General features: G+C 41.5%; 1 protein-coding gene and 1 long non-coding RNA gene across 2 annotated transcripts in view; one reads left to right on the top strand and one right to left on the bottom strand.

Moving 5' to 3' along the window:
• LOC142200553 (uncharacterized) overlaps positions 1 to 14,559 on the bottom strand; it is a 221,536-nt gene that overhangs the window by 58,426 nt on the left and 148,551 nt on the right. The window lies entirely within an intron of this gene.
• The window catches only part of LOC142200526 (baculoviral IAP repeat-containing protein 1-like), a 34,798-nt gene that overhangs the window by 16,607 nt on the left and 3,632 nt on the right, over positions 1 to 14,559 (top strand). The window contains exons 4-9 of the mRNA XM_075270957.1: positions 2,792 to 2,837; positions 4,005 to 6,152; positions 9,291 to 9,470; positions 9,806 to 9,967; positions 11,570 to 11,656; positions 13,795 to 13,959. Coding sequence (XP_075127058.1) covers positions 2,792 to 2,837; positions 4,005 to 6,152; positions 9,291 to 9,470; positions 9,806 to 9,967; positions 11,570 to 11,656; positions 13,795 to 13,959 — 2,788 coding nt within the window. The remainder of the gene's footprint in view (positions 1 to 2,791; positions 2,838 to 4,004; positions 6,153 to 9,290; positions 9,471 to 9,805; positions 9,968 to 11,569; positions 11,657 to 13,794; positions 13,960 to 14,559) is intronic.

The following is a 14,559-nucleotide window of genomic DNA, read 5'->3' as shown; positions in this document are numbered from 1 at the left end:
GCATTCCTTGAAAAAACTCTACACCTTCGAGAAACGTGCCCTCGATGGGGGAGTTTTTCTGGGCTGGGTACAAAAGGGAACATCTTCAGACATTCCGGGTCTGGCCTGGCTTCGGCAAAGCAGCTGACCTCTGCCTCTGGACATGTCTCTGCCTCTAGCTACCCTTTTTGGTGCTGCACCTGCCTCAACATCCACACTACTTTCCCAGCTTGATATCCGCCTTGTCCAGGTGGGGTCGGTGTCCTCGTCGTCCACCACCTCCTCTTCCAACTCCTGTCTCGCCTCCTCCTCCTGCACAATGCGCATGTCAACTGGCTGCCCTGACAGCAACTGCGTCTCATCGTCGTCGATGAGGGTGGGTTGCTGGTCATCCGCCACCAAATCGACCGGAGATGGAGGAGACTCTAGTGTTTGAGCATCTGGACACAGATACTCGTCTGTTAGGTCCGTGGAATTGCGAAATGGAGGGGCAGGTTGCGGTACAGTCAAAGGAAGGGAGAACAGCTCTGGGGAGCAGGGACAGTTGGGGTTATTGTTCTGGGAAGATTGGGAATTTTGGGTGGAAGGAGGACAAGACTGTTGGGTAAGAGGAGGTAGAGGCTGACTGGCTGGTGGACAATGTGCTTTAAGCGTTATCTGACAGCCATTGCAAGACCTGTTCCTGGTTCTCGGGCCTACTAAGGTTTGTACCATTCAGCCTAGTTAATGTGGAACTTTTGTGCAAAGCGCAGAACTTAGGGCCCGCCTGATGTTAAGGGACACACGCTGGTACAAGGCTCAACTCACCCTAAGTGCCAAAAACACTGCTGGTGCAAGGCTCTACTCATGCCAAGGGCCTCAATCTCTGCTGGTAGCTCAGCTTAAGGTCCTGTAACTTTGTTTGGAAGGGCTCATGTTAAGGGCTAGAAAAGTGAATTTTGGAAGGTCTTACCACATCACACACACACACACACACACACACACACACACACACACACACACACTCAAAATGACAGTTAAGGGTGAGGGCTTTTGGATTTCCCATTGTCTATTCCATCCGTGGTTGTCATGGGGAACGTGATTTAAAGGGGTGGTTGTTACTGTTTGTTGAGCTTAAATTGGGGTTTGTGTCCATCCATTTGGGGAGTAAAGAAGGTTTCCAGGTATTTTCCCACTTTGATAGAGGTTTTTTTGAATGTGTAAAGTGTGTAGTTGTTAGGCTGTGATGTTGGGGTAATAGAGGGTCTTTGGTGTGTTAGATGCCCCCAGACATGCTTCCCCTGCTGTCCCAGTGTCATTCCAGAGGTGTTGGCATCATTTCCTGGGGTGTCATAGTGGACTTGGTGACCCTTCAGACACGGATTTGGGTTTCCCCCTTAACGAGTATATGTTCCCCATAGACTATAATGGGGTTCGAAACCCGTTCGAACACACGAACAGTGAGCGGCTGTTCGATTCGAATTTCGAACCTCGAACATTTTAGTGTTCGCTCATCTCTAGCAAGTTCCTCTTTTTCACCAATGAGGTCTTATTTGCATACTTTTTACCCGAAAACCTTAACCTTTTAACCTGTTAGGTTAAAAATGCCTCCCAAAGCAATAATATTGCCATATAAAGGTTAATAGATGCAGAAACGTATCTTACTGGCCACAAACTGATAACGCAATGCATTGAGAATCATCTTTTTATGAATATGGAAGTCAGTTTCAAGCGCATTGGGGCAGAGTTGAGACACAGATTTGCCTACAAATAGCCAGAAATTCCCTGAATGTCTTCTAAAATCGTAGTCCTTTTAGCAATGAATGACATTTTCAGCCTATGTCTGTATCACAGCTGTCTGTAGGCAAATCGGAACAAATTAGTTAAACTATAAGAAATTCTCGACTGCAGTCTCAGGCAACCAGCTAACTTCTGAGATACGTGATTTCATTATACTGTATTAAATGTGTATGTAATATACTGTGTAAATATTTCATTTAGATAGTGACACAATTGCATATATTATATCACTGTGTAGTTAGTATTAGCAAGTCATCGTGCATATATACCATTTGCATACACTACAGATACTGTTCACTGATGTTGCAGTTCCAATAGTTATGGGATTGCAGCAAAATGAGAATTAGAGTGGATGGAAATAGATGCATAGGAGTTAGTTAACCCAACTATTGAAGCAACTTGGAGGGAACCCAGAGGCTAGGAGTAATAGAAACAGGAGTAATCAAGGTGGCTAGATGACGCAACCAAATCCTTCAGCTTTCCTCCTGGACTGGTGCAGAGCTGAGGAGCCCTGGTGATGGTATTTTCCTAATTGTCTTCCGTACTCCTGAACAAGATGGAGGTTGGAGTGCTCATGATGTTGATACAAGAAATGAGACTTGGAAGACTCAAGGTTGCAGAAAACAGATTAAACATATCTTTTACCTGCAAAACAGTACCGTAAGGTAACCAGCAACTTTGCCACAGTGTCAATTACTGTGGTACAGCCCCTCTTAGGAGGAAAAGTACAGGTTTTATACACAACTATATACAGGGAACACAAAACAGCACATATGCATTATATAGACAGTTTAGCGGTGTCCAGTAGAATGCTGTACTATTTGCATTACATACATTTTAGGATTTAACCTGGATATCCCAACCTTTGTTGGTGGCACTGTAATGTTATGGTGAATCAAGGACATGTGGTGGTACTGGTCCAAGAGCAGGCAGGAAGCAAAGGACTGCAGTAATTCAAGGATTCTGTTCTGCACCATATTGAAATAATTAGCCTCCTGAATCATGTGTTTAGTACCTATCATGTTTATTTCAGGGAACATCATTCAGATATATTTCCAAAAGTATATATCCAATCACAGGTAAGAATATTCTATCTATCTATCTATCTATCTATCTATCTATCTATCGTATCTATCCTAAACAAAACTAAGACAATATTCTTAATTTACCGTATATACTTGAGTATAAGTCAACCCGAATATAAGCCGAAGCCCCTAATTTTACCACAAAAAAACGGGAAAACTTATTGACTCGAGTATAAGCCGAGGGGGGAAAATGCATGTCATTCTGTTTGTGCTCATGTTAATCCTAGCAGGCTTTGGGCCTGTATGATAATGTCCCAGACGTCACGTGGTCTTGGATATTACCATATAGGCCCAAAGCCTGTGCTAGCAGTACCATACAGGCCCAAAGCCTGCTAGGATTAATATCGGATCCCAGAGAGGTGAGTAACACTGTTTATTATGTTCTCTCACCTCCCCTGGGGCTCCGATTATTATACTCAGGGGTCTGAAAAGACCCACGAGTATAATAATAGCGACAGTGGGATCACAGCCTGGGCCTGTCTCTACTCACTACCGCCCTCTGCAGCATATAGTACAAGGGGAAGCGGGGGTGGCAGTGAGAAGGCCCAGGGAGGTAGGTAAATAGGCCGCTACCTGCTGTGGATACGCCAGCAGGTAGCGGCCTATTATAAAACAAACAAACAAAAAGTTCTTTTACTTACCAACCTACTGCTGCCGCCTCCTCTTCACCCGGCATTACACTGTGTCTCAGCATAGGCATCGTGATGATGCCACCTGCACTGAGACACAGTAAGACGTCTGACGGCGTGTGATGTAGCGGTGGGGGAGTATGGTCTGGTATGGAGGCCCACTGCTGACTGTGGGTGGCCGCTGGAGCAGCGCTCCCTCTGATAGGTGATTGTTTCCATGGCAGAGAAGATGCTCTGGAAACATCTTGGGGCGGTCCTGGAGACAGGGCTGCTTCACCACACACCTATCGGCAGCACTGCTCCAGCGACTGCCCACAGGTGTCTTGCCACAGGGGTCTTGCCACTTGACTCGAGTATAAGCCGAGGCGGGCTTTTTCAGCACAAAAACTGTGCTGAAAAACTCGGCTTATACTCGAGTATATACGGTAAGTGAAAAAAGGACTTTATTAGCCCATCAGTGCATTTCAGTTAAACATAACTTTATTGTTCTTTTCTATGTTTTCTTTTTACTTCTTTTTTTATTATTTTTTAGAAGTAAAACATGAACCATCAGAGATCCAAGAAAATATAAATAATTTGAAAAAATATTTCACTGAAAGGTATAATGATCGTACATTCTGCTGTGCGTCTCCCTTTGGAGACTCTGTTATAAACTTGAACTCCCAATTTGCTGACATTTGTGTCGTGTTGAAAGACATAAAAAATCACCCAGTGCAGCAGCTGACCTTAGCAGATATCCTGTCTGAGCTGAATGACATCACTATGATAGAAGGGGAAGCCGGCAGTGGGAAAACCGCTCTTCTCAGAAAGATTGCCATTCTGTGGGCCTCAGGATCCTGTCCTATACTCAACAGATTTAGTCTTGTGTTTTATATTTCTGTTGCGTCCACTGACAGCCATCAAACTCTTAGTGACATCATCTGCCAACAACTGATCGGATCCTCAATGTCTCTGACAGAAGAGAGTCTGCAGGAAATAATAGGGGAATTAAAGGATAAGGTCCTCTTCCTACTGGATGACTATGGTGTGGTGGAAACCATTCCATTGGCCATAGAGGAACTAATCCTGAAGAATCCTTGGAATAGATTGAATCTGGCAGTCACCGTGAGCACTGATAAGGCAAGGAAGCTGCGACAATATGCGAGGACCATAATGAGCATCCAGAAATTCCCTTTATATAGTTCAATTTACCTGGTCAAAAATCTGTTTCCACATGATCATAAAAAAATGGATGCCTTTATACTGGAACTGCAAACATCTGAAAATTTTCCAGCCATATTGACATCTCCTCTACTGATTCTTGCTCAGTGTTCCTCTTGGACTCAATATCCTGATGATAATACAACTGGTGATATCCATGTGTTTAAGGAATACATAAAATATAACACGACTAAGTTCCCTACAGAGACTCAAGCTGTGAATTCTCAGGTGTCTGCATGTGGAGAACTTGCCCTCGAGGGATTGTTCAAGTCCCAGTTTAAGTTTACAGAGAATGACTTAAGAGCAGCCGGTGTGAATGGAGACAAAGCCATCAAATATGGACTCTTGAGTAAATGTACAGCACAGAGACTCCATTCAATGTATATATTCTATAATTCTTCACTCCAGGAGTTTCTTGCTGGAAAGAGACTCAGTGAATTATTGGAGTCTGAAAACCCTGAAGATTTGGACAAAGGTTTCCATTACCTTCATCAGATCAATACTTTTCTTAAAATCATTGGGCGTTATTACTATTTTCTGAAGTACGCGGCCAGTATTTCTACAAAAGCGACTCTCAAGATCCTGACATATTTGTTTGGGCTTTATGGCAACCCTGAAGCTTTGGATTGCCATCTGGACAGTACAGAGCACTTGCAACGGCACCCACAACTTAAACTCGATGAAGAATTGTATTTTGAAATATTACGTAAACACACTCCTGTAGACATTAACGTGATTCTTATGAATATATTGACAATATTTGCCATTGAATCTTCCATAAAAAGTCAAGGTCTACCAGACGTCGCTCCCATTATACTGCAGTTTCTTTCAGGGAAACAATTTGTGTTCTCTGTTAGTGTGATTAACAACAATTCTGCAGAAACAATTCTCCGTTTTATAGAAAAATACCCAGAAAGTCTAAGTTTATTGAGTAGTATAAAGTTTAACATCAATGCAGAAAAACAGCTAACACCACCGGATTATTCAATACTGGAGAGATCTTTGGAAACATACGGTGCTCCCACTGTGGACAGTGACTATGCCGATGCATATCTTCTACTCAATGATATAAAGAAAGAGAATGAAAAGCAAAGAAATGACAACGCTAAATTCTACTCAGTTTTTCCCAGCCAAATTGTAATAATGGACTCAGTTATTGACCGATTTCGGTCTATCAGGGGGCATAAGGTGCCAAGTTTCAATATTCAATTAACAGAAGTAAATAATGATAATTTCTCTCAAGTAGATTGTGAAGGCTTTAAGGTCCTTTTTTCAATATCAGATAAGATTGAAATAGAACTGAATGATTGTACAGATTTTGTGAGCCGCCTTGAACCAGCAATTGAGCAGCACTTAAGTTCTTTCAGGAAATTAGGTATTTGTGACTCCTATTTGACAGCAGAGGAACAAGATTTGATTCTCAAGATGTCTTCCCTAGAATGCTTGCTGATTGGATGCAACAATGGTAAAAATTACCCAGGTAACCTTCTAATTTATTTGCATGTAACTTTTAGATGAGCTATTTACTGATGCCTGCACAGAAATAGGCCCTGGGGTTAGTCCCTGTTCACATTAACCTCAATAAATATATAAATAATAAAAATTTGTCCCAAGTTTTCCATTTAAATTTGTTTTGGCTAGAAAATTTTCCTAATCCTTAGGTTCAATATATCAATATGTTATTATTAAAGGGGTTGTCCCATCTCAAGGATCCTATCTATACTGGTAGCGTATGTAAATTGAAGACTTTTTTCCTAAATGCAAAGAAAAAAAACTCCAGGCTAATGCGCTCTCCTTGGGTTCGGATGTAACAGTTCAGACAATGTATAAACTGCCCACTAGTTAAAGTTCAAAGTTGTATAATGATTAACCACAATGGTGTGGAGGAGGTAGCAGCACACCTTGGTTGACCGACTGGCTGGAACGACTGTGGAGTCGGTATAAAACTATGTTGTAGATAGAAAAAGACCTCTCTGCTCGCTCACTCCTCATAGTTGTCGGGCGGCTGGCTGCGTGTGGCATACATGAGGCAGAGCGGGGGCCGGCGTCAGGTTGCTATGACAGCCGGAAGCCTTGCGCTGGCTCCCCGGCCTGTCAGTCTTCCGCTTCGATTGCAGCCTAGGCTGCGTATCCTGCAATTGAAGCACCGGTTTTATGCAATGCACTGCATAATACCGGCGCCTCTATTGCAGGCTACACAGCCTAGGCTGCAATAGAAGCGAAAGACTGACAGACCGGGGAGCCAGCGCAAGGCTTCCAGCTGTCATAGCAACCTGACGTCGGCCCTGGAGACTCCTCCGGGTGCCAGAGGGGACATGGCTGCGCCCAGGCGCCGACAGTTGAAATGTGTTCAGGGGGAATGTGGTTGATCCTTGGGGACACCGACCTGGCCCCCCTCCCAACCCCCCACTGACCTGTTAAGTGGTGTGTCGGGTGCGGCAGCCGCCAGCATGTGCGCTCCTGTTTAGCCGTCCGCAAAGTGCGAGTGTGTAGGCGGCATGGGATAGCTGCGGCGCCGGGACCATGTGGGCTGCCGCCATCTTCCTCACTGTTTCCCTGCTCAATCGGCACGCCCACATTCAGCCCCCAATGTATGGTACCGCAGCTCTGGCTCCATAGCCCGCCCACACCCTGCCATGCACCAATAGGAGGTGCGTGGACAGACCAGCTCTGGCGGAATGCCAGCTGCTACAGCCGAGCCGGAGGATCACGGTGGCGATTTGGGGTGAGTGACCCACATTTACAGTAGCCTATTACCTCTTCCTGGGCAATGTGTGTGTGTGTGTGTGTCTGTGTGTGTGTGTGAAATTTCAACAAAATCCATTCAGCCGTTTGGCTGTGATTGAGGAACAAACATCCAAATATCCAAACACACAAACCCACAAACATCCAAACTCACAAACTTTCACCTTTATAATATTAATAGAATATATATGAATGAATATATATATATATATATATATATATATATATATATATATATATATGTTTATTTAGTCGGGGGACTCTATATTTAGTGTAGAGGTTTTTTAACATTTTTGTTGTCATTCCATGGTTTTTTGTTTCATGTTTGAACTTGAATATTTTGGCTTTGTTTGTATTTTTGGATTAGATCTGACGAAGGGGTATATCCCCGAAACGCATTATACTAACCAATCAAAATTCTACATCTATTACCATGTCCTAAGGTGTGCGCCACCAGGTCTTTTTCTATCTACAATATAGAAGGCTTTTCCTAAATATATAGCTTTTGAAATGCTGCTTTGTTTGTCTGCTATGTGAACTTATTCCTCTAACTGTTTATACAGCGTTGCTATAACCGTGGACCTGTAGGACAAGTGACTTCACTCACTGCTCTTGCCTGCAGGACTATCAGCTAAGTGCAGTTTGGTGATAAAGCCAAGTTTGTTATCTCTCTATCTCTAAGTAAACACACAGATAACACTGAGTCCTTCTCTAAAGGCATCTGCATATTATCTGATCTGCATAAGTATTGTGATACTTTTCAGTCCATTCAGCAAGGGGGGGAGAAAAACAGGAAGTGAGAAAAGGAGATGGCAGGCAGGCTGCTGAAACAACGAGATGGGAAAACCCCTTTCAGTTAGCAGCAAAAAATTGCATTACAACTCAAGCATTCAATATAGTGCTTTAATTCTTGACAATTTGTGGGTGGTAACCAAAAAATCTTGAGTTAGGCCGAACCTGAAATTTTTGAAAAACTAGCAATGAGATAATTCACTCATCCTTAATAATAATAATTATCATAATAATCATATGATAATGTAATAAATGCCCAATAATAATGTAATAATGATTATAATAAATCTCTTCTAAAATGTAATCATAAATCCTACATAATTAAATAATAATAGTAATATTTTAGCACTGAATAAAAGTATCATAAAGTTCATTATGAATAAATCAATTTTTAAAGTTGACTAGTTGTAGAGGACCTTTCACCAGCTCCAACTGTTTGCATCTTTTAATATGTGTTGCTCTACTGATTCCAGCTCAGTTGGAATTTTTTCTGTAGCCTCCACAGTCACAGAGCAATCATTTGTTAGTTTCTGCAACCAATATATGCTAATTAGGTTGTCTTCTGTCATGTGGGCAGTCTCAGAAGGTCTACTGCAGCACACAACCATTGACCTGATAGTAGATAGCCAGATTGGCATGTTGAGGACTGAAGTTAACACCATTGATTGTTCAGGAATGGTGAAGGCTAGAGAAAAGAATTTCAACTGCAATGTGATCAGTGGCAACAGCTATCAAAGCATGTAAAGGGATGGAGGCAGTGGCGTAACTAAAGTCTTGTGGGCCCCGATGCAATCTTTTGTTCGGTCCCCTACCTCATCCCTACAGCAAATTCTTGATAGTGATGGTTATGGGTGCTAAGGAGTTTAATCACCTTATTATGGTCAGGGATAATCTGTGGGTCTCCTTGGTTTATGGACCAGATGAAAACTGCAATCTCAATACTGATTCCAGAGCTTATGGGCCCCCCTAAGGCTCCTGGGCCCTGGTGTGACTGCACCCTCTGCACCCCTTCAGGTTACGCCCCTGGATGGAGCTGGTGAAAAGTCCTCTTTAACACATAATATTCTTCCTTTGGTTTTAGAGCATCTGATTCGTGGCATACACAACTTTCCTAACTTAAGAGAAGTCACTATCTATATGCTGCAAAATCCTGAAGTGCTTGACCACCTACCAATTGAGTTTAAAAGACTGGACCGAATGAAAAAACTTGCTTTTGGTTGCACTGGACCACCAAGATTTGGCACTGGATCACTAAAATTTGGTAAGCACATATAGTAGGAAAGTATGGTTAAGTAGTTTCCACTCCATGATGTACTATTACGGCAGAATTCGGGTTCCTGTGAACTGATGTTTTAGCAGTCCACCTCTGCATTGTTCGGGTCCCCCGACTGCGCCAGTGTGAACCATAGCTTAACAAATGACAAATAACATATAGCAAATCATTTACAAACTTCAGCACATATTCTAGTTTGTGAGAAAACTGCAAACACTATTTTGTGTGTTGTTAAGAAAAGCTTTATTGCTGGATACATGAGAGATATATAATTCCCTGTATATGGATATTAATAACCATGTGCTTTTATATTTCATCTACAGTTCCATTCATTAGACACTTTGCAGATTTGGAGGTCTTGCACTTATCATTAAAATATTACGCAGATTTCAATGGTCTGATGAGCGCACTCACTGAATGTAAGAAGCTGATAGAACTGAGTTTCTTTGGATCCAACCTTCAAGAAGATGATATGGCTGTTCTTGGTAATACTTCTTTCTTTATAATTTTGAGTACAGGGCAAAATTGTGTAGTACCGTGATAGTGAGAAAACATCATGCAATGTTTGATAGTTTTGTCAAAATGGCAAAAACATTGTGGATATTATACAGAAAAGTTATATTTGCAACCTTTCAGAGCGCAGAGGCTCCTTTTTCAGGCCAGTACAAATGAATGACTGATGAAGAGGCCTTTGTGTTCTAAAAGCTTGGCAAATGTAATTTTGGTGAGGCTTCATTCACATCTGCATTGGAGTCTCCATAAGAGACTCCGTCACAGATTCTGCTGAAAATCAGCGGAGAGGAAAGTCCTGCACAGACTATACCAGTTTAAGTATAGTCTATGGGGTCTGCGGGTGTCCATGGTGTCAATGTCTATTTTAGCAGGTGGACTCACCACTGTTTGGGTCCCATGGTGGATACAAGCATGGCACAAGTGTGAACCAAGCCTTAGCTAATACACACCTATAATGCTTTTTCTTTTTTGATACAAAAATATCAAACATTGCTTTATAATATGGAAAATCCAATTTTTTTTGTGAACTCCAAACACTATATCAGATACACACATGGACAAAATTGTTGTTCCCCCAGTTTAATGAATCTGACAAAAGTAATAATAAATAAAAATTCTATGAAAGTCAGACATTGCTTTTCACTTCAACATTTCTTTTTTTTTTTTTTTACAAATAAAACTCATGAAACAGCCTGGACAGAAATGATGGTTCCCTTAACTTAATATTTTGTTGCACGACCTTTTGAGGCAATTCCTGTAACATTCAATGTGACCTCTGCACCTCTCAGCAGGTATTTTGGCCCACTCCTCATGAGCAAACTGCTCCAGTTGTCTCGGGTTTGAAGGGGGCCTTCTCCAGACGGCATGTTTCAGCTCCTTCCATAGATGCTCAATAGGATTTAGGTCAGGGCTCATAGAATGCCTCTTCAGAATAGTCCAATGTTCTCCTCTTAGCCATTCTTGGGTGTTTTTAGCTGTGTATTTTGGATCATTATCCTGTTGCAAAACCTATGACCTGCGACTGAGATCAGGCTTTCTGACACTGGGCAGCACATTTCTCTCTAGAATCCCTTGATAGTCTTGAGATTTCATTGTACCCTGCACAGATTCAAGACACCCTGTGCCAGATGCAGCAAAGCAGCCCCAGAACATAACACAGCCTCCTCCATGTTTCCAGTAGGGACAGTGTTCTTTTACAGATATGCTTCATTTTTCTGTCTGTGAACATAGAGCTGATGTGCCTTGCCAAAAAGTTCGATTTTTGTCTCATCTGTCCATAGGACATTCTCCCACAAGTCTTGTGGCTTGTCAGCAATTTTTATTCATTATTAGTTTTGCTAGATTCAAGTTATTTCTGTGACCATTGTGGGTTTTTCTTTCGTTAAATGAGGGGTACCAATAATTTTGTCCACGTGTGTACATGAGCTCCATGCAGCTGACCTTGGTAACACATAAATCTATTCTTTACTGAATATTATTTTAGTTTATTTAGCAGAAACCTTACTGTACACGCATGCGCTATGAATACTGAAGAAGTTTATAAATGTTAATTACTTTTTCTTTCTCTTTGACAGCTGCTACAATGAGGAGTTTAACATCTCTGAAAATTCTAAATTTGGACCGTCAGAGAATTGTTGGAATGGAGACCGCTGCGATGTTTGGTACAGTACACGCTGGGTTTTGAAAGTTTTTGTATTCCAGTCACTTGAGAATTGTCACTCTTATTGCCAGTGGCTGCCTAAAGACTGAAGATACTTTACATTTATGACATGTCTATAAAAGGGCCATAAAAGTAGGTGTTGCTAGAATCCTTTTTTCCCTTTTATTTAAATTATACAATTAGTTCATACATAATACATAGCTATATGGCATAAAGATGGCCAGGCACAGGGACTGTCATTACCACAACCTGAAAACACGTCTGTAACCTAGGCAACCAGCTGTAAACACTGATGAGAGAAGTTTTATTGTTCAGACAAAGGGAGCAAGATAGACTACTTTAACCACTTCCGGACCACCCATAGACTATATACGTCTGGGAAGTGGTTGCCTAGTTCTGACAGGATGTACCTGTACGTCCAGTCAGAACACAGTAGCTGCACAGAGATCGTGCAGCTACTGAAGCTGGGAGCCGGCTGTAACTTCAGCCGGAGCTCCCAGAGAGATGGCAGGGAAGATTTATTACCTTCCCTGCCTTCTCGATCGCTGTGTATACAGCGTTCAATGAGCGCTGTATACACAGCTATGGACGCTGCCATGATTCAGCTGCCCTCTGACCCGGCGATCACATGATCCACCGGACTCAGTGTCTTGCAAGAGCTGCTGGTTCCTACAGGATCCAGATCAGCTCTGAATAAGGTGCAGGAGGCTGTATTCCTCCTGCAACTGGGGCTAAATGTACCAGCCCCAGTTATAGGAGAAATCAGCCTCCAATAAAAAAAAAAAGTGATCAGATGTCCCCAAAGGTCTCTTATCACCTTATGGGGACACAATCTGGAAAAAAAAAAAAAAAAAAAAGTTTAAAAAAAAGTTTTTTTAAAAAAGTAAATAAAATAGTAATAAAAAAATATGCTAATAAAACGCCTTTATAAAATAAAAATTACCATAACGGAGAGGAAAAACTATATTATAAAGTTTTTCAGTGACACTTTGTGTTATTAAATTTTAAAAAAATAATAAATTGAAAACCAGACACAATTTCCCTCCTATTTTGTTTATATTTTTCCGGATATAAAAAAAAAAATGATAACACATTTGAAAATAAAAACAACATAAAAATAAAGCCCTATGTGTCCCCGAAAAAAAAGACGCAAAAATTAGTTGATTGAGACATACGAGAAAAATGTTACAGCCCTCAAAACCGCACATACAAAATAAACCTAAAATGTGTGTGGTCCTGTTCCACAAATTGGCCCGGTACTGAAGTGGTTAAAGAGGCTGTTCGGGCACATTTTTTATATTTTAAATAAGCCGGGGGAGGTGTAAAAAAAGTTATACTCACCTGTCTCCAGAGTCCTTCCAGCGCGGACCGGTCCTGCTGCCTGTGAGATCCATTCCGCTGAAGCCGCTGTGTGGCCTCAGCAGTCACGTGACCACTGTAGCCAATCAGCGGCCTCACGAAGACACCTGGGATGTTACAGGTTGTGACATCACATGAACTTCATTGAGGCTGCTGATTGACCTTAGCGGTCATGTGTGGCGGGTATTTCTACAGGAAGATAACACCGGAATGAGAGGATCGGATGGTGCTGAGAGGCACTGGAACACCGTGGAAAAGTGAGTATAATTTTTTTTTTCACTGCCCGTGGCTGCTTTAAAAAGTAATAACTTTGTCCATTTTTGCCTGGACATCCCCTTTAAGTCACAAGTCTAAATATGATCCTTGAGATGGGACTACCCCTTTAAGGAACTAAAACCTTGTCTTTAATTTGTGTATCAGCCTTTGCATATCATCCATTGAATTCCACAAAACTTTTCTCTTATTTGGCTTTACCTTAAGCCTTTGCCTCGGGCAGGAAACATTACAACTTAGTAGGGTTATTTAAAATAAGCATTTTTCCCCCGATTTTTCCCAGGAAAAGCACTGTACTTCTCCATGGGTGGTGTCTAAGTGATATATTAAAGGACATGTCTGTCCTTTCCATGCCCATATACATCACAGTTTGAAACGCTATTAAGATATTAAATGATATAAGATATAAATAGTTGTACTCATTTTTTGTGATGATATTTTCAAACTATAAAGTACATGTTACTTATTATTACATACTGAAAGTGAATACATATCTTTGGCCTGTAGCTGTATCATTGGGTTCCCTCAATCATCTGGAGTCATTGTGGATGCCTGTAGGGAAAGGAATGGAACGTGCTGCTGAATTGATTGTTGAACAGTTTCGACTTCTTCCCAACCTTCGCTTTTTAGCCATGAAGGAGATATTAGATGATGCAAGTATCACATTGTTAGGTGAGTCACTAATTTGCATTGCTAAATTGAATATGAATATAAAGTACAGTACTCTGCAAAAGTTTTAGGCAAATGTCGAAAAATGCTCCATTGCTTTCATAAATAGAATTGTTTGTTTATTTTTGTCAATTAACGCAATTAAGTGAATGAGCAAAAGTGATTTCTAAGTCGCATCAATATTTGGTGTGGCTGCCCTTTGGAGGAGAAGTCCTGAAAGTGATATGGCTGTCCCAGTCTGTCTGAAGAGACAGAAGGATTGGAGCAAGCCTACATCCACAGGAGAGCTGTGCTTAGTTCTCCAGGATGGCGGGAACAACCGCCTTGTGAGTACTCCTAGAAGAATTCATGCTGATTTGAAGGTAAAGGCTGGTCACATCAGATATTTGATTTAAATTTCTCTTTTCTTCATTCACTTAATTATGTTAATTGACAAACATAAGTTTTTAACACTTTTATTTACTTTGCAGCATTTTTTTCCCACACCTGCCAGTAGTATCATTTCCAGTTCCACAACCTTTATTTGCTGAGAATAATGAGTACCAAAACTGGATATGTATTCCCTAACTAATCAATTTCTCCTTGGAAAAGAGAGGAAAACGT

Source organism: Leptodactylus fuscus, chromosome 1 (genome assembly GCF_031893055.1).
Source record: "Leptodactylus fuscus isolate aLepFus1 chromosome 1, aLepFus1.hap2, whole genome shotgun sequence".
Lineage (NCBI taxonomy): Eukaryota > Metazoa > Chordata > Amphibia > Anura > Leptodactylidae > Leptodactylus > Leptodactylus fuscus.
The sequence above is the reverse complement of the archived record's forward strand: the minus strand, read 5'-3'. Positions and strand labels throughout refer to the sequence as shown.